Genomic DNA, 23,109 nt, shown 5'->3' on the forward strand with positions numbered 1-23,109 from the left:
TATTTTAGGCATACACTGTGATCTCAGGGATGGAGAGTGATATTTAATTTAAAGCTATGGGGGTGGGAAGTCCCCATTCAAAAGGTTCTGGCATATGCTGCACAGAAAGTTTAAGAGTTCGGTCTCCCCCCTCCTCTCCCCATTTCCTTCCTCCTGTACCATCCCTCTCCCTCTCCCTCTCTCTCGATTTCTCTCTCTGAGTTCAGTAGCTGCTGTTGCTCCACTTCACCTCCTCCCTGCATTTGGTTTCAATTATTCTGGCCCTCTGGGATCTGTGTTGCTATAAATAAGTAACAGCAGAGCTTGCCGTAAAAAGATTGCAGTGTTATCGTTTGGGGGGGGGGGGGGTGTTGGGGGGAGGGGTCACTGATGTGAAGGCTCACTCTTTTTCGTTCATGATCCTCCGGCTATGAGGGGCTGTCAGGGGCCGTAAGACAGGCAGGAGTGGGGGGCTCTAGCAGGCACCAGCTGTTGATTAGTTGCTGTTATGATTTGGTGTGACAAAGTGAGTGTTTGAATGAGAAGAGTGGACAAAGGTGGGGGTTGGGGTGGAATTCTTTAGCTGCAGCATGAGCTCCACAGCTGACAGGGGTTGCTTCCTGCGTGTTGTCACTGATTTAGAAGCGTGTCTCTGCCCTGGGACTAAACATAGCTATTAGCTGCTGAAGAGCGGAACTGGCCTTGGATTCATTTCCAGGAGCATTCATTGTCTGTATTTTGCCAGAGGCTTCTGGCACCAGAACTTTCAAACGTGGAAAAGTAAAGTGAAGTCAAAGTTCTCAAAAATATGAACACCTTTAAGAAAGTGGCAAGTACACACTTTCAAGAACCAGCAATTCTCAATTTTGCTTTTCAGGTTGTCTTTACGTAAAAATAGAAGTATTTCTCTTTTCATGTTCTCCACTATGTAGAAAGTTTCTTGACCACTTTTTGTTGTCTGTGTAAAGTGTCTAAACTGCATAGCTGTGCTCACATATAATCTGTCACTGCATCATGTTCTTTCTTTGAGTCAGATCTGCTAGTTCAGCAAGTCTGAGGATTCCTAGCAAAAAATGGCTGTATGGAACTTTGGTATGTAACAGTAGCCCACTTCAGAAGAACTGCACCTCTTCATCTGTTTAACATCAAGCATGCTGGAGCACAGTTACTATCTTCACCCGGGTGAATGAGAAGCGACTTGCAGCGTGATTATTTGGAACCGCACAGTGATGAATGCTTTGATGGTCCTCTATAGATCATAACGGTGGCTTGTCATGTTATGTTTATGCACAGTATAGGAGCATTAAAGAAAATAGATCTGACTTGCATGCTGTGTGTGGGATATTAGTTGGTGTTTGATATCAATAACTCTCTACCACGGGGATTGATACATCTGCTTTTTTATATAAACTTGAGCATTTAACACCAGAATGACTGAGATTAGAAATTTTGCTCTGTGACTTTTATTAAGGAAGTGCATGTTTTAGTCTGACATTGTTATGAAATTAATATTACAAAGCACAAAAAGATTTTGGTCAAAGTGGCTATTTTAGCATCTCTTCTCCCTACACCAGGTGTGTTTCCCACTTTTCAAACAAGTCATTCATTATCTTAGCAATGTGGCCACTGTTTACCTCAGAAAACATCATAGAAAATTGTCAAATAGCTTATGATTTGCTAAATAAAGCAATATCAACAGAATAAAAACATCAGCAGGATGGGCTAAATAAAAATGAACAGGATAAAAGACAAAATTTGTCACAGAAAAAAAAAGACTACCACTGAGGTTTTAGTGATGCTTCAGAGCCATGACGAAACAAGCTGTGACGCCAATGACAGGCTGTCATATTCATAGAGCAATGCCTCCTGAGTTCATGCTAGCTCTTTTCCTGACTACTCAGACACTGAGAATTGTTTACACATTATTTCACACTATAAAAAAGTAATCTCAGCACATCAAAACTACACCACAATGTGTTCAAGATGCTTAGGTTGATCCAGATGGCCAAATATGTAGCTAGGCTATATTTGATCATTAAATAATAATTATCATAACTTACAGACTTACTGGTCTAATTTAACTTGGCCTATTTTAGAGCTTTAATTTTGATGACCTATTTTAACATGAGAAGTGCATGCTATATTTTATATTGTGTTACACTATAAATGAAAATGCAAATTTCCAAAACTCAAAATGACTACTATGGACATTCTACTAGTTATGGAATCCTGGATTTTATTACACATTTGTTAATTGTGCAGTGCCTCAAGAGTTTGCTTAAGGACCCAGCCATTTTTCCCATACACCATCTTCCTTCTTTATGTCCAAAGGCATGTCATGCAGTCCACAAACAGAAAACATGTGTCCATTGAGAGTCCATGTTATTAAATTTTGCCAACACATTTCCACATACAACAGGGCTTTTCTTGGTATTTAACTTGTGAATTAATTACTTTGTTAATTTGTTAATTGTGGAATGCCACAGTTTAAGGACCCATTAAAATTTTCATGTACATGTCCCTTTAAGTGTTCTAAGTCACACTCTACCCTGCAAATACAAAATGCTTGTGTCCATTGAGACTCTATGTGTGAACTTTTCCTTACCACCATATTTTCACAAACAACAGGGTTGCTCTTTTGTTAGTGTTTCTTTTACCCTGGGAATGGCTCATTTTGAACATGCAGAATTTGTTTGACCCCTATACTTTCATTCCACTGCTTCCCTGCAGTAGTTCTCCCTTGAGTATAGGGAGCACAATATGAGTGTCTTTCAGTAAATAATGCTTTGTCTTTTTCACCCCATGATGACATACTTATGCAAAAGGTTTTGTTTTTTTTTCCCCTCCCAGTGTTTCTAGGCAGTTATTTCAGAGCTGCTGTGGTGTCAAGTCACCAGACTCTGGCACCATATGTACCTCAGAGAAAAAATCTTTTAACCCAAGCAAAAACTTAAAGAACAGGAACATCTATATCGGTTCAACATTTCATGGAAGTCCACATTCAGCAGGATGGCTTTGTCTTCTGGAGACATGACTTAAAATGGACTGCTGTGTCCATGCTGTGTAGCAATAATTTTCATCCTTAATGAAAGGACCCCTTCATTCCAGGATTCTCCATACAGATTCAATATGCAGTTGTATATTTATATTTATGTCATGCATAGGTTATGCATAATTTTATGTTTCCTACACAGAGGTGGAGGGAAATGATAGGAAAAAAAATAATGTTATGTGACTGTGTGGGTCTGGAGCTCTCCAGTGAGCTGCCAATAACATGACGTAGCCACGGCACCAGGGAAGTGGGATAAGCCATGAGCAGGTGTTTCATTTGCTGCAGAGTTTTGACAGCCCCTATGTTTTTTGGAGTCATCACTAAAGCATCACATTTTCTGGAAAGCTCCAGCTCCCCGGCCTGCCAGATGTGCCACAGGAACAAAAAGCACAGGAGACATGTGTTATAACTGCAAGATTTAGCCTCAACTCCTCAGCTGTGGTATTCTAGGTAGCAGCCTGAAAATAGCTGGAGGATACAGGCAAAATAGTATGACGCACAAATGCCATTGTTAGCTTTTCGGCTCTTTGAGTCAAGACCACTATAGAAAGGTTTCTGCATTTGGTAAGTGAATAATAAATAAATCATAATGTTAGCTGCCTATGAAAGAATGAAGGGTTGTTGTTGTTACTTCACGGGTTTAATCATCTGTATTAGTACAGATCAGGTTGTCATGGCTTGTGTAATTTTATTATATTGTTTACACATGACAGTACAGGGTAGGGGAATTTAAGGGGGGAGTCCAGACATGCATGCCATCAGGTGGGGGGGATACAGACCTTTCAACTTAAGAATACTTAAGGATGGATTTGTAGATGTCTTCCCCTCCAAAATCCATAGGCAACACTTTTAATACAAGTCAGTGACATAAAGGTCAGCAATTAAGGCTTGCTTTTTTTCCAGCTTTTCAAAGTTATGGTTTTGGCTCACAATAGGGTATGCTAATTTTGGCTCCCCAGGGTCTTATATTTCAGTTCAGTCATTTTAATATTACAGCATTTTATTTAACTGTCATAAGGTTTTAGTGCTTGATCCTTAAGGTTATGGCCTGTTATGTACCTCACTATCTCACATTAGCTCAAATGTTACAAGGCCATTGGAGGGAAAATTGCCTGTCTGACTTCACTGTGAAGCTGTCATCTGCATCAGCTGCATGTATTCCCTCAAAGGAAAAGTGCCATAATGTTTCTGGGTTATGCTACATGTGTGAACGGGTTACAGGAGAAAATCCAGTAACCTCTCCCGGCTCTGTATTCAACATATCACATTTTCTCCTTGTCTCATCCTCTCTGGAGGCAGCTGGAGGAGTTTAAAGGCTGCTGCAGGGTTTTTGCACTGAATATGTCAACATGCCATAAGAACTTTTAGCTATCTCTGCTCATGAAGAAACACATCGGTGCCAGTAGGTTTCCTTTTAATGGTATGCAGTCCTGTAGAACTATGGGCTACATAACATGGACATCAAAAATAGAATGCTTTGGTTAAATGAACTGAGCTGCATCAATAACATCAAGCAGTCCGGAAACTGATAATGATACTCCACATTTGGATAAAGCATATTCCCCATTGCCAGTGTCTGCTTGACTGCAGTGTAATGTTCACAGATCGATAGCCCTTGATCTTTCCCTACAAGTCACTGTGACTTTCTTTCTCTTCCTGCTCTCTTTTACTGTACAGCCTTAAAAATTGAGGTTTTAGATCTGGACAAGGGTAGAGCAGAGAAGATGCTCAGCTTCACAAATCAGAACCTTGCCATCTCTGCCTCTCCCATGGTGAACTAGTTTAATTTTTCATGCCCTGTCCCTCAACACTTGATGTATTTGGCAGTCTTCTTTTCAACTTTTTTTTTACCCTGGACTCCTGATCAGGTGAATTATTTCACATTGTCAGAGCTGCTTAAAGAGCATAACAATATTTCATGCCCCGCTAGCATCTAGTTATTGTAAACCACACAAGCATTTTTGATTGAACTGCCTCTTTAAGAGCCCAGGCCTTAGCCCAGAAACACCCTAATTACAGCAAGCTTTGCATAACCTCTTCATTTCTTTGCCTTCTTCCATTTTCTCCCTATGCTTTTTGGTCTCTTAATTTGGAGGGAATGTTTTGTTTCTCTTGCAACTGTAAGAGAGCCAGCCATTGTTTCTGAACTTGGTAGGGTTGCTCCATGGTTATGTAATGGAGATTCTAGATGATTAAAACATTCTTAGGCTGGCGCTTATTGCTCTGACTGAAGAAGCAGAAGAATGTAGGGGCTATTCAGAACTTCAGAGATGGCCTCGGTTTTGCAGTGCTGCTCGAATACTTAAGTATAGCATAGACAAAGGAAATGTGAAATCAGCATGAAATATTACATCTATACAAGGGTTTGATTTTACTAATTATCAAAATATTTTGATAATTCTGCTGTCAGTTACTTCTTGCACCCTCTATTATGTGGTTAACACAACATGTAATTAAATGCAAAAATATCCTGTTTCATAAAAAGCAAATTAGACACAACTTTGTGAGTCATATATCTCAGAGGCATTAGTGAGTCACTGAGCAACTGGCCTATAACAGGGTGTTTGCAGATCCACAATGGGGAGCTGAGGGATGTTGACTTACCGCATGACCAAAAGAGTGCACAGTGTGGACCCTGGATCATTCAGAGAGGCATGCAAGACAGTATGGACCCTGGGTCACTCAGAGAGGCATGCAACACAGTATGGACCCTGGGTCACTCAGAGTGGCTTGCAACAAGGCACATATCTCACCCCAGACCCTTCTCCTTATCCATAACAGCCTTAACATGGAGCAATGACTAATAACCTTATTGTGTTTAAATATTAAAGTTTTAAAAAGAAAAAGATGATTAATTCAGGCCATGCCTAATACTGCACAAAACCTTGTCATGCATAATATATCTGGGAAGATAATCATTTTTGTGCTTGTGCTACTGCGTGTCAGCTTCTGAGTAAAAAAAAAAAATGCAAGAAAAATAACTTGCTTATTAGACCTGTACATATTGTCTTGTTTGTCAGTGTACTTGCAGTGCATGGTCGAGTTTCGATGATATTACATATAAGTTCAGAGGAGGAGTATGCTCTGTATGTTCGGCTCATTAGATCTGAACCAACGCTGTGTGAATGCGTAAATCAGAGGTAGCTGAATTTCGCTTTTGTTTTCAGATGACAAGTTCTCACGTGAAATGGCACTGAGCCCTAAAAAACCCCTCTCTTATTCTAGAGAGCAGAATTTACTCAGCTGTGAAGAGCACTCATCCCCCTGCAGTTAAAAGTGGAATGCCAGAGTTTGCCTTTCCCCCCACAGAGAACCATTAGTAAATGAATTATGTTGTTTTTCCTCAATGAGTCCCATTAGTCATTCCACAAACTCTCATTAATGCTAAATCTATGTGCTGTTGTGTGAGACTTATCATGTGGACTACTGTATGGAAGCTGCTTTGGAAAGCGACTAAGCAATAGATGACTAAGCAAATGACCATAGAAGACACATTAATTCTGATATGCATGGTTTTTAAAGCCATACACTTGGTGTGCAATTATCTCTGTAGGGAAGACAATGAGGCTTTCATTCAATGCTTAAGTCTTCCAATGACATGTAAAGGTCCAGATGAAAACAGTATATAGAAGGTGTTGAGTCAGTAGTCATTAATTCCCTATGTAATTATTGGTTTAATGCATAATTGATGTAATGCATAATCTCAACATAATTTTTAACATATAATCCTACTGTAAAAAGCACAGACATATGTACATGAATTGTATTCAAGCATATAAGTTTCATCTCTTTATATTGCCTGAAGTCTTCCATAAGTATACGGTTTGGGTGCCAGCTTTCTCTTGGCTGTGTCTAATTCTGTGGTGCAGGTTCTCCACGCTCCACGCTCGAGTTTCCAGGGTGTAGATACATGGTATATCCACTCATCTGCCATGTTTGTAACATTTTCCATTTGGCTTTAAGTGAGGCCTCTTTTTCCATCCATTTTAGCTGAAAGGGCCAAAGAACCAGATTCTTTTCATGAGCAACACACTTGAGCCACCGCCCTTATATGTGATGGTAGTATAGGGTTTCTGCAGGTTGTCGTTAGAGGCAATGCTTTCTGGGTTATGCAGATGTACAGTAGCAGCTGTTTTCTCCTATGAGTGCAGCTGCAATACTGTGGTCTTCGTTTGCAGTTCGCGCTGATGTGCACTAATGTGACAGACCATGCGCTTAAAATGCAGCAATCCTACAGTGAGAAGCATAATAATGACTGAACAGAGGATGTAAAAAGCAATGATACGGAGAAGGCAAATAATTATTGAATTTTTCATTGTGCACTCTTTTGCTTTGGAGCTTTCACTGAGCTGTCCGGAGTCATTTGTTTCAGTTAGCACTGAATGTGCGGTTGTCAAGTGCGATTGACTCTGCTGCCGCAGCCCTGGCCTCTCGGAGCTGTAAACTGTAAATTGTATTTTGGCCCTGAGTTATTAGGCTATTATTATGGCATTGAAATGTACAACGCCTTCTGCCATTCTCTACCAGATGATTAGAGTCCAAGTTAAATGGCTGCTATGCCAAGCAACAGTGGCGCAGGGCCAGAGAAAGGGAGATCCCAGGAAGGTTTTCAGTTATGAGTCAAAGCCAATCAGTTTTGATTCCTTACTGAAGCCGTCAGTCAACACAGCCGGATCAGATACCTGATTGTGTAGACCATCGGTGGAGATGGCAGTTTGTTTAGCTATTATGGCTTTGTCCGACTGACATTTCTTTGTGTTTCTCCTTTGCAGATGACCCAAGAACAGTGCACTCATAGGAACAATGTCCAGAGCACTGAGAAACCGCAAGTGTACAAAGTGGGCATCTATGGCTGGCGGAAACGTTGCCTTTACTTCTTTGTCCTCCTCCTCATGATCCTCATCCTGGTCAACCTCGCACTCACCATCTGGATCCTCAAGGTCATGAACTTTACCATAGTAAGTGCTGCCTTCTTCCCCCCCCCCCCGCCCCCCCCACCGTGTCCTCACCCCTCCAATCCTTATGAACATTGCACAGGAACTATTGATTCTTTAACTGACTCAGGAGGGAGAGGGAAATAATGGCTTCTCTCACCACAGGTGTCCTCCAATCATGGCTTGGTAATTGCGGGCCGTGGCTAGGCAGAAAGCCACTTTCATTTGGCTCACAGTAGTTGACCTGCTCCCAGTGTTAACGCAGGACTGCCTCTGCCTGGACTCACTGAGGTCCCATTGGCGGTGCTTCTGTTCCTACCTCCTGTGTAACTTCTGACCATCTGGCACTGCTTCTACTGGGCTCTGGGTTTTAGTTTAATTGGGGGAAACTCCTCCAGTTAAGCAAAAATAGTTAAGGGTCAGATTATCTGCCCTTCAAGTCTTGTCCTCTCAAGTTTAACACTTCATAGGACTATTTTTTCATTGCAAAGATTTTTGGCTGGTTTCTGTTTTCAGAAGTCTATTCTGTGTGGGTTTGTACTGTAGGTTTAGTCTAGGAGAAAGAGTGATTTCGGTCATAGCAGACTTTTATAACCCACATCATTTAACATGCGTGTGGGTTGTTTAAAAGTTCCACTAATATTGAAAGCATAAATAGGGAATATGTCTCTATCTTTTAGCTATGCAGTCTACCTCACCTTTGTGTCAGGCACCAGGAATCATAGATGAGATGAAGCTCGTTTTCACAAAATTTGCTTTGAAGCCAGCTTGTGTTGGACAGTATGCTTTAATCAAAGGGCGCATAAACAAACAACTTTTGTGTAGGAGTCTTAACTTTCAAATTTGGCTCTGCCACCAAAGTTAGACACACACTGGCATCTGTATGTACACAGCCATCCTTGTGAGTACACGTCAGAAGGCACATGGTGTCCAAAAATGCCTGGAGCTATGTTTTTCATGTTTTTCACTCTGGTACCAAGAAGAAAAATCAGCTATACTCTGAGCCAAACTATAGTTTGGAGCTTTTGCTGCACAGTTCCCTTTATCTAAAGGGTAAAACTGTAAGACTATTAAGACTAAAGACTCTAACTACAGTTGATAGGGAATGAAAGCTGTTAATTTTGAAGAGTGATGACCCCCCCTCCCCCCAGCCACCTCCCAAATTAAGCAATGTTATACTTAACAGTACTCTGTTTAAGGTTTAGACATGAACTTTTAGCTATGTTATGTGATGCTATTAATTGGTTAATTAATAATATGCAAGTCAATTTGTTACATGTTAGCAGTGTTGGGGTAGATGCTAAAATAAGTAATCCATTACTGGTTACTCATTATATGTAATTAATTGTAATGGGATTGCTTTAGTCATTACTTCCTGGAAAAAAGTAATCTCCATAACTCATTACTTTTAAGTTACATCCTAAAACCCATGCAAATATACTGGAACCAAATCAACAAACAAATCTGCAAAGTACAAAAGTGATAGAAAATAGTCCTTTCAGTAGTTTATTTATTCATTTAGGAGTAGTAGCAGCAGTAAACATAGAAATATATAAGATTTTGTCTGAAAGGTCCAGTTGCTCTGAGCATAACCTATATGCACTAGAAATATAAAAGCCAATAAAGCTGTTTGCCACATTTGAAAGTTGTTTTTTTTTTTTGTTCGACACAACTTATAACAATATTTTGGGGTTTGCAGGAAAGCAAATATCTCCATTTATGGAAGCATCCAAGCCTCTTCCTCATCTACCATTGTAGCCTAACTGTGCTTGTGTTACACTTGTCATGTTACTGTGAATGTGACATGTAGTGCAGTCAGTTGTGGCAGGGCATGCGTGTGTTTACAAAAATCTACAATAAATACTATTACAATAAAATCTTAAAGAAACCAGTAACAGCAAGGACCAGCAACAGAGAATATGACATAAATATACAGGCCAATTAAGGGAAATGAGATACAGGGGAAATCAATATGGGTCTGGATTCACAAGACAAGACTAAAGGGCAGAGAAAGAAACCAAAACAAAATCTCATGGCACTTAGCACTATGGGTACCACAAAGCCAAGGGAGAAAGCTATGATAGTAACAATTTTTATTGGGTTTGTGTCTGTAATGTGATTACATGATTTTAAATGTAATGCATTATGTTACATTACAGAAACAAATAATCCCATTATTGTAACACATTACTTTGTAACACATTACACTCTACATCATGGATGCCATGAGTCTAGACAACAGATATTACAAATAGAAAGACACACACACACACAACCACACAAACACACACACACACACACACACACACACACACACACACACACACACACACACACACACACACACACACACATATATATATACATATATATATATATATATATATATATATATATATATATATATATATATATATATTATATATATATATATATATATATATTACTAGATACACAGAAGGTTTCTCCAGATCTCTCTATAAATAGCAGTTATCTCCCTCAGCAAGAAGAATTCTTCTCTGACCTCAATGCCAAATATTATTATGTAAAGTTTTCCTACTACTGACCAATAAAAAGTAAACACAAGATAGAAGTATCTCCCTTCTATCAGTACTGCAGTCACTGCCTGGTACAACAGCAGTTTAGTTTATGCACTCTTATAACAATTATCGATTTGTGGTAATGGTAAAACAAGCTTCCCTATGGATAGAACAAAAGTCTTACAGAGCAAGAATTCACTAACCAGACTTTGTCTTACAGCAGAAGTCTAGAATACACAGATTCTGGCTTACAGTGTTACCACTAAAAACAGTGTTCTTAGTTAAGCTGTGCAAGCTATAGCAGTTATACAGGTCTGACACTTTCCTGGGTGGGTTAAAAGTCTTGCTAGTTTTGATATGAAAAGCCATCAGGCTGCTTTGAAAGGGAAATGGCATGAAAGGTGGCAGGTACACAGGGGAGTCATGGAGATCAGGGTGGTGGAATGCACAGATGCAGATGAGCAGCTGGAGGGTTTTTTTCAGACTCATGTCACCTGACATTGCTCGCTAACCCATCGGTGTGGGCTGACATGTCAAGGCTGGGGAAGGGGTGAAGTAATGAAGGTCCCCTAATACCCAGGGACATGCCAGTACCAAGCTGGCGCAGACATCATAGGGATGTGGAGCAGAAGGATAACCACATCTCCTTCCTCAAGCATAAATGACCATCATGTAATACTCACACAGGATAGGTAAAAATCTTTATTAATCTATACTTACTTTATATATATACTTTATGCGTTTTGTGTGTGTGTGTGTGTGTGTGTGTGTGTGTGTGTGTGTGTGTGTGTGTGTGTGTGTGTGTGTGTGTGTGTGTGATGAAACATAGCTACTTCTCCTCTGCATTTCATGATAAACAGTCAGCCTGGAGTCATGTTGGAGATGGGTTCGGAGTAGGCTCCCAGTTTCTGGCAGCTCTATTTATATCAATAAGAAAACTGTTAGCTTGTGCTGTCTGTTCTCATTCAAGTACCACCTCCTTGATACCCTCACAGGCCATTATGGAAATCTATGTCAAAAGCAGCTTGGTGGCTGTGGAAGAATCCCACTAGCAGCTTGTCACAAAGGCTTTGTGTAAGCCATGGGTCAAGTGTAAATTCAAGTCAGCAGATCACACACCCAGTCGAGCACACACCTACCCATGCACATGAATGTGTACATGCACACACCAGCAGCCCTCAGGACCAGAGCAAGCTTCACATCTCAATTAATAGAACTCTGTGGGGGAGGGGTGATAATGGTTCTAAGGCTTCTAAGTGACATCACTAAGGGAAGGTTTTAGTGGCCTCCAGAGAGTGGAGTCTCTCCAAGAGGATTTAGGGAGCTAAGGTTTCAGAGACCTAATCAGCAAAGTCAGTGCCCATGGGATATCACAGGGCGCTGATGTGTGTGTGGTTAAGGAAGCTAAATGGTCTGTGTGCCAGTAGTGAACATTCAGCTCACTTCCCTCCATTGTCTTTCTGATAGAAGTGGCTGACTTTTGTATGGGAGGCATTCAAATAATTTTTTTGCTTTATTTGCAGGGCTATTTTTGGCAAAAAGCATGTTTAAACGACCATGATACACATGCCACTGCTGTTATGCAGCATGCCACCATGACGTTTTCTAGTGTGAACTCCAATGCACTACTACCTAGCTAGTTTGAACTTTGTGCAGAAAGATAAAAGCTAGGTAGTAGGAAGATCATATGACCCATGACCAGAAAAAATATAGGATAGAACAAAAATTAAAATATGCTGTCCCCAAAATACAGAACAGCAAACACTTTTGAAAGGACCTGACAATTGTAGAAAAGGCGGGGTTTTCAGTGGGTTTCGGGCAGAACAGCTACAATTGGGACATAGCTGCACAGGAGTGAATTTGCTCTCCTGTGTCATAATCTAGTATCCACATAGCAGGTGGAAGAGTGGGTACTAGAACTTGGGGAAGTTGTGACAACCATATAAAACTTGATGTGCCACTCTCTACATCGCACTCCTCAGTGAAGGGAGTAAAGGGGAAAAAACACTGTGCAGGTTTGGTTTCCCTGGTCTGTGTGGGGACCTATTTTTGTAGGAAGGGTGCCATAATGGTTCCTTCATGAGTGTGCTATGGATGAGGGTTTGGACATCTATCTTAACTATAGGTGACTGGAATTCTGGCCAAGCTGGTTTCTATGACCCATTTGTTCTCTTGGCTCTCAATCTCTTGTGTCACTGTACTCATTTCATCATGCAGAATCTAGCAAGATGAGATACACACCCACACAAAGCACAAATGCCAGTGCCCTCAAATCAAAATACACTCGCAGCCGATAGAATGAGTCAGTATTGCTGAATCTCTCCTGTAACTGTAGAATTGAGTTATGTTAGATCAAACTTTCTGTTGTTCATGCACTGTTGGATTGTACGCCTTTTTTATATTCAACGTTTATGTACCTCAAAGGGCATCTTAGTAAGCCATGAGAGATTTTGCTACTCAGATTTCATTTTCGCTCTCTTGCTACAGGCATTCAATCAAGATGACTCATCTGTGTTATGTTGAGAAATCCGGCAAAAGATAGAAAGTTATTGATTAATGGTTCCTAGACAGGAGAACAGAATGAAGTACAAAAGCTGACCTGGTTTCTAGTACAAGGACAAGTAGAGGCATGGTGCAAAGCTGTAACTAATGCCATATTCATCTCAACTTACCTCAGGTCAACCTACTTGTGTTGTCTGTCAGCTGACACAAGAAGACAAAGGTTCTTACAGCATCTTTTTAAAGAAAAACATTTTTACATAATATGGCTACTCACTTGCCTTTTGACTCACCGCTTATACTCCAAAATAAACCTATACTTCACTTACATATAGACCTATTTGCAAGGCAGATACTGTAAATACTTTATTTATTAATTTAAGCTAAGCACATCTTTAAGCAGAATCACAGATACAAATGTGGTGACAATTGGTTAACTTGACTGTTAGTTTGGTTTTGGGTTGGTTGTTTGTTTACTTGTTTGGTTTTTGGATGGACTCCAATTCAAGTCATCTGTGTTGAATGTGAATCAGTTTTATAATACAAAAATATGGTATTAATTATATTCTATGTCATGAGCACATTACGGTGGAGACTCATGGAAAGTGTTCCTGGGAGTACATTATTTTGAATGCATAAATGTAGTCACTTGGTTGTGGTCTGTGCATGCTAGAAGACCAGGTCGTCTAAATTATGGGCTCCAAGCCAGGCCTCCCCATTCATTATCCGGGCATCGAAGAGCCTGCAAGCTAATGGGGCGAGAGACTGGAGCTGGGTCCCCTGCTGAATGGGCTGCCCAGACTGGTGGCTCTCGTCTGGGATACACGTCACTGCTCTGCAGGGACTGATCTATGACCCCTGGATGCTTCAGTGTTGCTCCATCAAAGAGCAGTGATGGAGCATGGCCTCCTTGTCCAGCTAGGAAATTGAATTTGCTCCCGCCCGGAACAGCCCGCAGTGTAGCCACTGAAAACTTGCTGTTGCTGTGTTTGTGAGAGCTGCTCTTCGGCACAGATTGCTCTTGTTAAGACTATGGGCCAAACCCTTGTTCTGCCAGTGTCAAGGTTCAATTGGACAAGACCAAAGCAGAAAGAAATTGTTTCAGGGCCAGATTTGCCCTTGGGGTTTTGCTCGTTAAGAAAAGACTGCCAATGAGAACACCTGTCTCATGATAGCAGCTAGCAGAGAGACTACTGTTTTTGTCCTGGGTGTTTGACTGTTTTTGTTGAAATGTGGTATCTTGTTGTTGTTTTTTTTTCAAACATACTGGGAATACCAGGTTATTGTGACGAAATATAATTTGCAGTCTCCTAGTAGACAAAGAGGGTATGATAACTACCAGCTTGTTAATTCCATTAGCAGTACTGATTGTGTCCTGAAGGTGGCGCCTAGCAGTGAGTGCAGGGTGAGGACACGGCATGCGCCAGGAACAAGTACCATTACAAGAAGTAGCAAAGTAAATGTAAATGAAAAACTAAAGCATCTGTTCAGTGGGGCGTCATTGTGAGGGGTATTTTTGGGGGGGTGGCATTCTGCAAATGCATACATTTGCATGTATAAAGGGCCGCTGCCTCCATCTAGGCAATTAGTTTGCCTATTTTAATTATGTTATCAGTAGGAGTAGGACCGAAAGTGGCGTCTGCACATCCAATATCAAGGCACCAGGTGTACTCACCATTGGAAGTGGAATCTGAGAGATGAGAGAAACAATTGCTTAAGGCAAAAGCATAAACAGAAGAAGAAGAAGCATTTAGGTGCCTTTAGCTGAGCATGATTTGTTTCTCTACAGTTTTGGTTACCTGGGATTCAGTGGGCAAGAGAGATGAAGAAAGCATTGAGAAGAGGTAGTAGGCCAAAATGTACTTACCATTACATAGAACAATTGTGTTCTCATGCAGAGTGGGGGCTTTGTATTGCACAAATTGGCCCAATTTGCATACAAACAGCTGGGCAACAAGTTTGTTCGATTCACTGCTTGCTTAATTTGCAGCACATTTTTATGATGTATGTGTGTGTGACTATGAAACCCATCACTGAGCAGCAAAGGTCAGGCAGTAAGAGCAAAAGGGGAAATATAGCAGATATCCCCCTGACAAACTGAGAGAGACAGACGAATGCTAGCATGTAGACAGGTGGGCCACAGAGTCCAGTTTTGTCTTTTTATAGCTAAGCACTGCATTGAATATGTACAGATGTTGGCGGGGGGGGGGGGGGGGGGTGCTGTTCAGGGTGGGTAGCCAGTGTCAAGGATGTTTGGAGTAATGGGGGGGGGGGGGCAGCTGTGGTGGAAATAAACATGTATTCCCCCGGGGAAGGCCTATCAGACCACACCATCTGCTTAGTTATGACAGTCAGCAGTTTGGGCTGTGCTTCTCTGAGAAAGGAGGATTGGTGGAGGGGTGGTAGTAAATATATGCACCATGAGGATAGTCAATAATTGCAAATATTCTTTATTGAGTTTCTGGAGCTTCAGTGTTTCAGCTGCTTTCTCAAATAGGTTTGGGTCTTGTGGTAATATTGTTGTATCAATGTAATGTAGAGATAATATATAGATGTGTGAGTGAGGTCAAATGCCAAAAAATCTGCCCCAGGTGCTCTAATTGTAGTGGAAAGAGAGTAATTGTGTTCATTGGCCCATATGGCACTACCAAAAAAAAGATCCAACAGAACTTTCCAGCACAGGTGCCAAAGCTCTACTCGCATTGTTACAGTCTTTCAGTCCCAGTTGTGGAACGTTATGCTGTACCAAACAATAAAGCATACTCAGGCCCACAGTGCTGCGTTATCCTGATAAAATTGAATGATCTGATACAACACAGTGATTACATTAATTACCATGGGGCACAAGTTGCCAACACACCTTGCCAAGACAGAAGACCATTATAAACACAGATTTTTTAAGAATACAGTTAATACAGAATACAGTTTTTTATGAACACAATCCTTTAAGAATTCAGTTAATAACTGTGAACATTACATACAGGTGTATTCAAGGAAAAAATAAAGAAGAACAAAAATGTGTTGTAGTTTCCACTGTTTAAAAGCACAGCACATCCTTAAAGTAGTAGTGGTATTGAGGAGACTACATGAATGGGTACAAGTTAAAAGGATTCCCAGATCTTTCAGGTGTGCAGAGGGACTAAAACCCATCTACTGAAGAGGGTTTTATGCCTTTTAAAGATCCACTTCTCTTTGACCACAAAATCCACTTCAGTTCCAACAATAGCTCCTGCCTCTTTTAAAGCCCATTTTGACAAGCAGTCTTTTTCTCTGAATATTTTTTTTTTCTCTAGAGATGTACAAAAACCTTCTACCATACTATTCTATCAATACTTGGCCCATATCTTACCACAAACATTGCAATGAATATTTGGTCCAAAAAATGAGCTTTGATGCATCTTTCTGTAGATGTAAATGTCCAGGTTCCTGCTCAGATCTACGCTGAAGAATCTCCCTCCCACAACATCAGCATATGTCCTTCTTAAACACACTGCAGTTTCATTTCCCAGGTGTTCAGTTTGGAAAAATCTCTTCCAGGGCTAAGAGCCTGAGAACATCTGAAGCACATCGGAAAGTGAGTTCTGCGGGGAAGCTGATTGTGGGATCGGTAGCAAATAACCCAGTGTGCATTTGATTAAAGCAGAATGATGCCTTATTTCTCCAAGCTACCCCCGCTGACTAGACAGTGCATGATGTTGTTAAACGCATCGGAGATGTCAAGATATGTGAGTCTTATTGAACTCCTGGCCTTCTCTGGGTGGGTGGGTGTTCAGTGAAGTACTCCCTCCACACCAGTATTGGACTGGTATGCAAATTGCCTGGCATCCAGCTGCTCAGTCAGCTGCTGTTTTAAACGCACTAGAATAGTCCATTTGAATAACTTAATGCGAGAGGTGAGTGCCTGGCGGGCCTGTCCGAGGTGTGAGGAAGGAATTCTTGGCAACCGACTCAAGCTATTTGAAGCACTGCGGCTTTGTAAAGTTAGAGCAATACATTAAATAGAGTAGTCAGTAGACTGCTGGCCCTAATGAAATTACGCCTGGCTATAGAACCTTATTAGTATTTATGTGCTTCATCTATCATCACTTATTCAATAGCTGTAGTAAAAAAGGACTCAAAAACCTTCAGTGTATGTGCGTAGTCAGCAACGGCTCCACTCCATGACCCTAACTTTATTACAACATTAACGGGTCCCGTGCATTTAGATGGTTGTACTGGACATTCTTGTCTGAAGGTTCTTGTTTGAAGGTTCTGTAGCTGCCATCCTTAATGAACCTCCTTGTGAATTCCGGAAGGCTGACGCAACTGAGATGCTCCTTTTTGTTCTGTCGTTGGCTTCAATTAGCAGGCAGCGCCTTTGGCACGTTGCGGCTCTCTGTGGACAAACATAAATGCAGAGGGCAAAGCACGGCGCCCTTTGTTCCTTGAAGAATACCCTGCCATTGATCAAGGCTTTGTTTGTGCTCGTGAAGAAAAAAAAAGATTATGCATTATGAAAGGCAGAAAATGGAGAGGAGAAGCTGGGTTAGGTCAGAACGCCTTTGAAATACGGATCAAAGCCAGAGCTGGACTCCCTGTAGACGTGATGGTTAACCCTTCCATGTTAAGAGTGAGCAGGGGGTGTGGCCTGCATACTGCAGGTGTCTGAAGGTGGGGATCAGGCTTGGAGTCTGGACCAGTATGTTTTAATACAGTCCTAACTCTAACTCAAGAACAGGCTTTGAAAGGTTCAAGCTAACACTTGGGAACCTGAAGCATGAGAACTACATTAATTCAGGCAATTATGAAAATCACTCATAATCCATAACTAGGGTCAGAGGATTGGATTCAGAAGCAGAGTAATCATAGGCGAATAGTGGTACTTAAAACAGGCAGGCTAAGGTCAAAACTGGAAATGTCTAAGGAGCAGAGAACATGGCAATACTACTCAGGATCGCATGCTAATACTGACAACATTATACAAATGGACAATGATGCAATGGGGCTCTCTATATAGGCACAGACTGGTGTGATGGAGCTGGACATGTGGGAGGAGGGGCCAGGGAGGAGTTGGAGCAAGCAGATGCCAGATAGGAGCTGAGAGTCGACATTCAGGAATGTATTCTTGAAAAGCACCCAGTTGGAGACAACAACTTTAGTTCGGTTTTTATGATCATCCCAGACATGTTTAAGACCCTAGCAGACCAGTAAAATGGTTATTTAAATGCCGAGCCAATGGAAGGGAACTCAGATGACCCAAAGGGACATATCACCATGACACACTAGGGCAACAGCACAGTAAGCACTTGATAAAAAATTATAAAAATTAAAAATTAAAAAATTAAAAATTTTAAAAAAAAAACAGCAAAAAAAAAAGACTTAAATCACAGGCCATGGAGGACCAGCGAGAGCAGGTGCTATGTTTGAGTGCTGAAATGGACAGCACATAGAGGGCTCATGGAAACACAGAATGATGACTGTGTTGCGATCAATTTTCTCTTGTCTGTCATGCCGTAGCACTTACATGATAGAAGTGTCTTAGTGTCTTATGTCACTGTGTCATGGCTCCCCCATGATATGGGAAGCGCAGGGCTTAAGAAAATGGCTGACATAAGAAAAGATAAGCACCACTGTATTTGTCATTTTGCTCAACAGACTATATCTGTGCATGTATATACCATCTGTATGCATATATACCATCTGTGCATGTATATACCATTTGTATTTCTGTGACTCAGATACCTTATACTTGATTGTGTCCTATCTTCAAGATGCTGCTATGCATTGATCCCCCAAGATGAATTGCAGTTTGACCAGCATAAAGATGAATTCATAATAAAAGAGGTTTTTTGCAGTCACACAAAAGCCCTTTATAATAGTTTAAACTGGGACGTCAAAGATGGCGTCCACAGAATGCCATAAAATCCAGTTTTTGAAAGCGTGAAATATATCTGCCTTTAAATTGCATCTGTATTGTGGAGAGCTGGAATGACCCCATTCCTCCAAAGTCTGTGTATGAATGTTTACACAGGCACACTCAAACCCACCAGTGAACAGTGATCATGAGACAAGCAGCTGCAAAAAGCGATCCTGGGATTCCCATGCTCATTTATCATAATTTCCATGCTCATTTATCAGATCCTAGAATTTCCATGCTCATTCTTGCTATTCTTCATGTTCACAAAGGCATACTTGCTTGCTCTGTCTCCATACTGGAGAGGCTTTCGTACTGCAAAATCTTCATCTCTGTGCTGAATATGCACAGGGTTCCTCAGTATATTCAGCACAGTGGGTCACGTCACACAAGATGGCTTCATTCTCCATCACTTCGAAAACTTTGTGATCTTGTTTGGCATTATTATTTGCAATAAACCAACAGAATTCATTGAAGTCTGTTTATGAAAATACTTTCATATGGATTCTCTAGTGCCTGAAAATAAGCCATGCCTTTTACTGCAGAGTAAACACTACACTTTCTCTGAGTGGATAAAAACCTTGACAGCTAAGGAAGAGCTATTCAACCTCTGGCCTCAAAATTCCAGTTCTCCTGTATAGCCAAGAATAGCTGTAATCTAATAACTGTTTCTTTTCTATAACAAAAGGTCATCTAACAACTAATGGGTACCTAATCTAGCTGAATATAGGTTCAAAGTACAGTCAAGCAGTTGAGGTATGTTATCAGCCAGCTGGTCGAGTTTGGAGCTGAACTTTAAAAAAAAAACAAAAAAAAAAAACATTAAAATATGTTTTTGCATTAATCTAAGTGGGAAAGATCAAAAAGAAGGTGGGTAAGCAGAGTTCTACCCTAAACTGTACTCTCTTATCTGTGATGATTAACACTAACACTCCTATGATCATTATGAAATTAGTCTATGCAGAGATTATAAAGCTGTCAGATAAAATGGTCTTTGAATATTTCATGCTCAGAAAGCATGTGGCAGGATTAGAGGCCCTGCAGAGTGTGTGCAATACAGATAGAGATGCAATACCTCTACATACATACATTAACATCATGGGTGCATGAAATGTGTGCAAGCAAACAGAGCATGTTTGCATATTTATCTACTCATAGTCAATAACTCTACATGCACTCTTTCTATACAAGATATGGAGAATTTTGACAGACATGCTTGAATGATACTCCGTTATGCCACTCTCTCTGTTTGCAAACTTTACCTAGAAATGGAGAAACTCAGAGAGGTGACACTGATGCTGTTCTGTAGAACACAAGGCTTTTGCCTGGCAAAGACACTCGAGGTGCTTCTATAAGGGGGGGGGTTTAAACCCTTCACCCATTCCCGTGCGACAGAATCTATTAAGGCCTTGGAGCAGGCACCTCACTTTGATGTTGTTCCTTGAAAACAAGGCCATTCAATCTCCTTCCGCTCACATTCAATAAAGCAGCACATGACAGGTGGAGGGGGTATGGGTGGGGGGACATAAATTTCCAGATTACTGATTTTTTTTTTATAGAGCCCTCATCAGCTGTCCTAGATGCAGACCGTGACAGAGAGCTTATTGGAAAAGTCTTTTGAGAGTACACGTTCCGCACGGCGTGGACTTGGGCAAGGATCGGCCTGTTCTTTACCCTTTGAGGAGGACAGTGGAGTGAGCGGTGTGGGGGAGAGCGTGCGTCAGGACCAGCTGTCCTTCGCTTCGGCGGTCACATCCGACCAGGGGCAAGGCGCTGCGCCTCATCACCAGACCTGTCAGTGTTTGTCTAAAAGCTAACTTGCCAGACAGCGGCCAGAGGGCATTACGGGAGGACTCCCTGAAGCTCCAGTCATAATGAGCTTCGGTCATTATGTCTTCATATGCTGGAAATGTTACGGTATATACATGCCACAGCAAATCGAAAGACTGACAAGAAGACTAGGTCTGCTAATCAGGTTATTTTTCCGCTTAGTTAACCTTAAGACAACCCAATTAAGGTGTTTACATGACAGCCGCAATAACTGGTATATGGCCCTGGTTCACTGACTGAATTTTTAACACAAATGTAAACGCACATAGTGGGAAAGTGTACATAGTGACCACCAGATTTAAGCAATGTTAAGCCCCTATGCTCAGTTTTTTAATAACGTGAAGCTGCTGTTCCTCACAGGTTTAAGTCAGATTAGATGTCAAAAGATGATAATACCTCTATAGAATGCGTAGGCATGTTCAACATTGGTGCAAGCAAACTGCACCAAGCTTTCCACGCACTACAGCACTGTCTACTGTTATGTGAAGCTAGATCGATGCTACTGTCACCAGCACATCAGTCTCTGAACATGCATGCCGTATGTCGGGTTTGATGTCAGAAGTGTTTGTTTGATCAGAGCAACCGTACAGGGAGAATGAAATGTGGAACATATCCCTGTGCTTGCTCAAAAAAAAAAAGAAAAAAAAAAAGAATTTTGTTCAATCAAGTCCTTCTTATGTCAAAACAGCAGTAACAAGGTGTTGCTGCTTTTTGGCTCAACAAATGGTTAAAAGCAAGGCTATTGAGAAATACAGCATGTTTGAAAGTTTTACATAAGACATCCTTGACTTGATGTCATTCTGGGTTTTTTTTTTTTTTACAGAATTAAGTGCTAAGTAGCTGAGCACTGTGCTTGCTGTCACCAAAAGGCTGTGAAAGATCAACGACTCAAGGGGAGCACTTGACATGAAGTGACCTCCACTAATGTCCACCCCTGCTCCAGCATGCGTGCTGTGCATACGCTGCCTACACTCTCTCCACACATATCAGTCGCTGTTCAGGGGATAGTTGTCTCAGCAGTCCTATAGGAGGCCCGAGGCCATTCAACCCAGTCTGAGCCAGTATGAAGTTAATAGGAAATCCATAAGTACTGACAGTGATGGCTGGCGACGGTGCACAGCGGGAAGTGTCACGGGGCCCTGGCTTGTCTGTCCAGGGCCAGCTCCGATGACGCGCCCCTGCCATGTTTGGCTGGCTAATGAAACACGATGGCTGCCCTCCCGATGCTGTTTCTTTTCCCTCGGCCGATCTCATCCCCTGGACTTCCAGGCAATGGCACGTTCGCATGACGGATCACCTGCCGGCGGCTTGGGCAACTTTGGAGAGTGGGATCAGATTCTGAGACGGGGCACCGGGCAATCTGAAATGCAATTCTGCCGATAGCCATCTGTGTGAGCAAACACAGGTATAGCAGCATTCTGGCTTTCGCCTATTGGCCCAGATGTTTCTTTGGGCTTTTTACTTCATTCTTGGGGAGCTGAGTCTTCTGTTTGCAAAGGCTTTTAGTGCCACAGCAATATTTGAGAAGTCAGAGAAGTTGAAAAATATGTTTAAAATCAATTTTCTCTAGATTGTTGTGAGTTTTAAATTAGTTTATTTTTAAATTAGTTTAGTGAGTTTTAAATTTCTATGAGTCAAGTAGTAAACAAAGTCAACATGTTTTTTTTCCCACAATAAGTATTAGTAATTATCTGTTTGTAAGATAACAGACTCTATCATTTTATCTTATGGTTGATTCATCTAAAAATAAAGCATAAAGAAAGTTTTAGATGAAACATTTTTTGTAATCTGAATTGTTCTTCAAAGAAATATTGCCATAACCACACAGGCATTCAGTGATAAGATGCAGTTTTGCATTATTTATCATCAAAACCCCTCTCACTGATAGATTACATGCAGAGGGACTTTGAGACATTGGTATGCTAATTGATTTCGTAATCCCTGGCTAAATTTGAATGCTGCCCCATAATCACATTGCCTGAGAATCAGATGGAAATTACACTTGTGGAACCACAAGCAGCTCCTGTGGGGGAGGAGCTACTTGCTTCTGTTAAATACAGAAACATGACCCATTCTTATAAACGTACCAAATGCCACATTTCATATCAAATCAAATTAATATAAAATGTCACATTTCTTATCAAATGTGAGAGATATAAGATTGAATAAAACTCCATAGCCAATAAAGTGACCAGCTCTGTGCTTCTGAACCCAGCTTTCATTAGCTGACAGCTGTGGTGGCATCACAACAGTGATCCCAACCTGAAGTGGTCAAAGGTGTTTTCTCTTCAACAGAGTGGAATTGCAAGCCTAACTTGGAAACATTTACGCTCAAAGGTCCCTGTCAGTTTCAGTGGCTCCTTTTTTCTTGGGTGTGTGAAG

The 23,109-nt window shown here is 41.2% G+C and overlaps 1 protein-coding gene across 4 annotated transcripts in view; it reads left to right on the plus strand.

The window, feature by feature from the left end:
• sgcd (sarcoglycan, delta (dystrophin-associated glycoprotein)) overlaps window positions 1-23,109 on the plus strand; it is a 129,733-nt gene that overhangs the window by 72,069 nt on the left and 34,555 nt on the right. For all 4 annotated transcript variants that reach the window (XM_027000107.2, XM_027000108.2, XM_027000109.2 and 1 more), the window contains exon 2: window positions 7,804-7,989. In XM_027000107.2, coding sequence (XP_026855908.1) covers window positions 7,804-7,989 — 186 coding nt within the window. The remainder of the gene's footprint in view (window positions 1-7,803; window positions 7,990-23,109) is intronic.

Source organism: Electrophorus electricus, chromosome 6, assembly GCF_013358815.1.
Source record: "Electrophorus electricus isolate fEleEle1 chromosome 6, fEleEle1.pri, whole genome shotgun sequence".
NCBI classification, from domain to species: Eukaryota; Metazoa; Chordata; class Actinopteri; order Gymnotiformes; family Gymnotidae; genus Electrophorus; species Electrophorus electricus.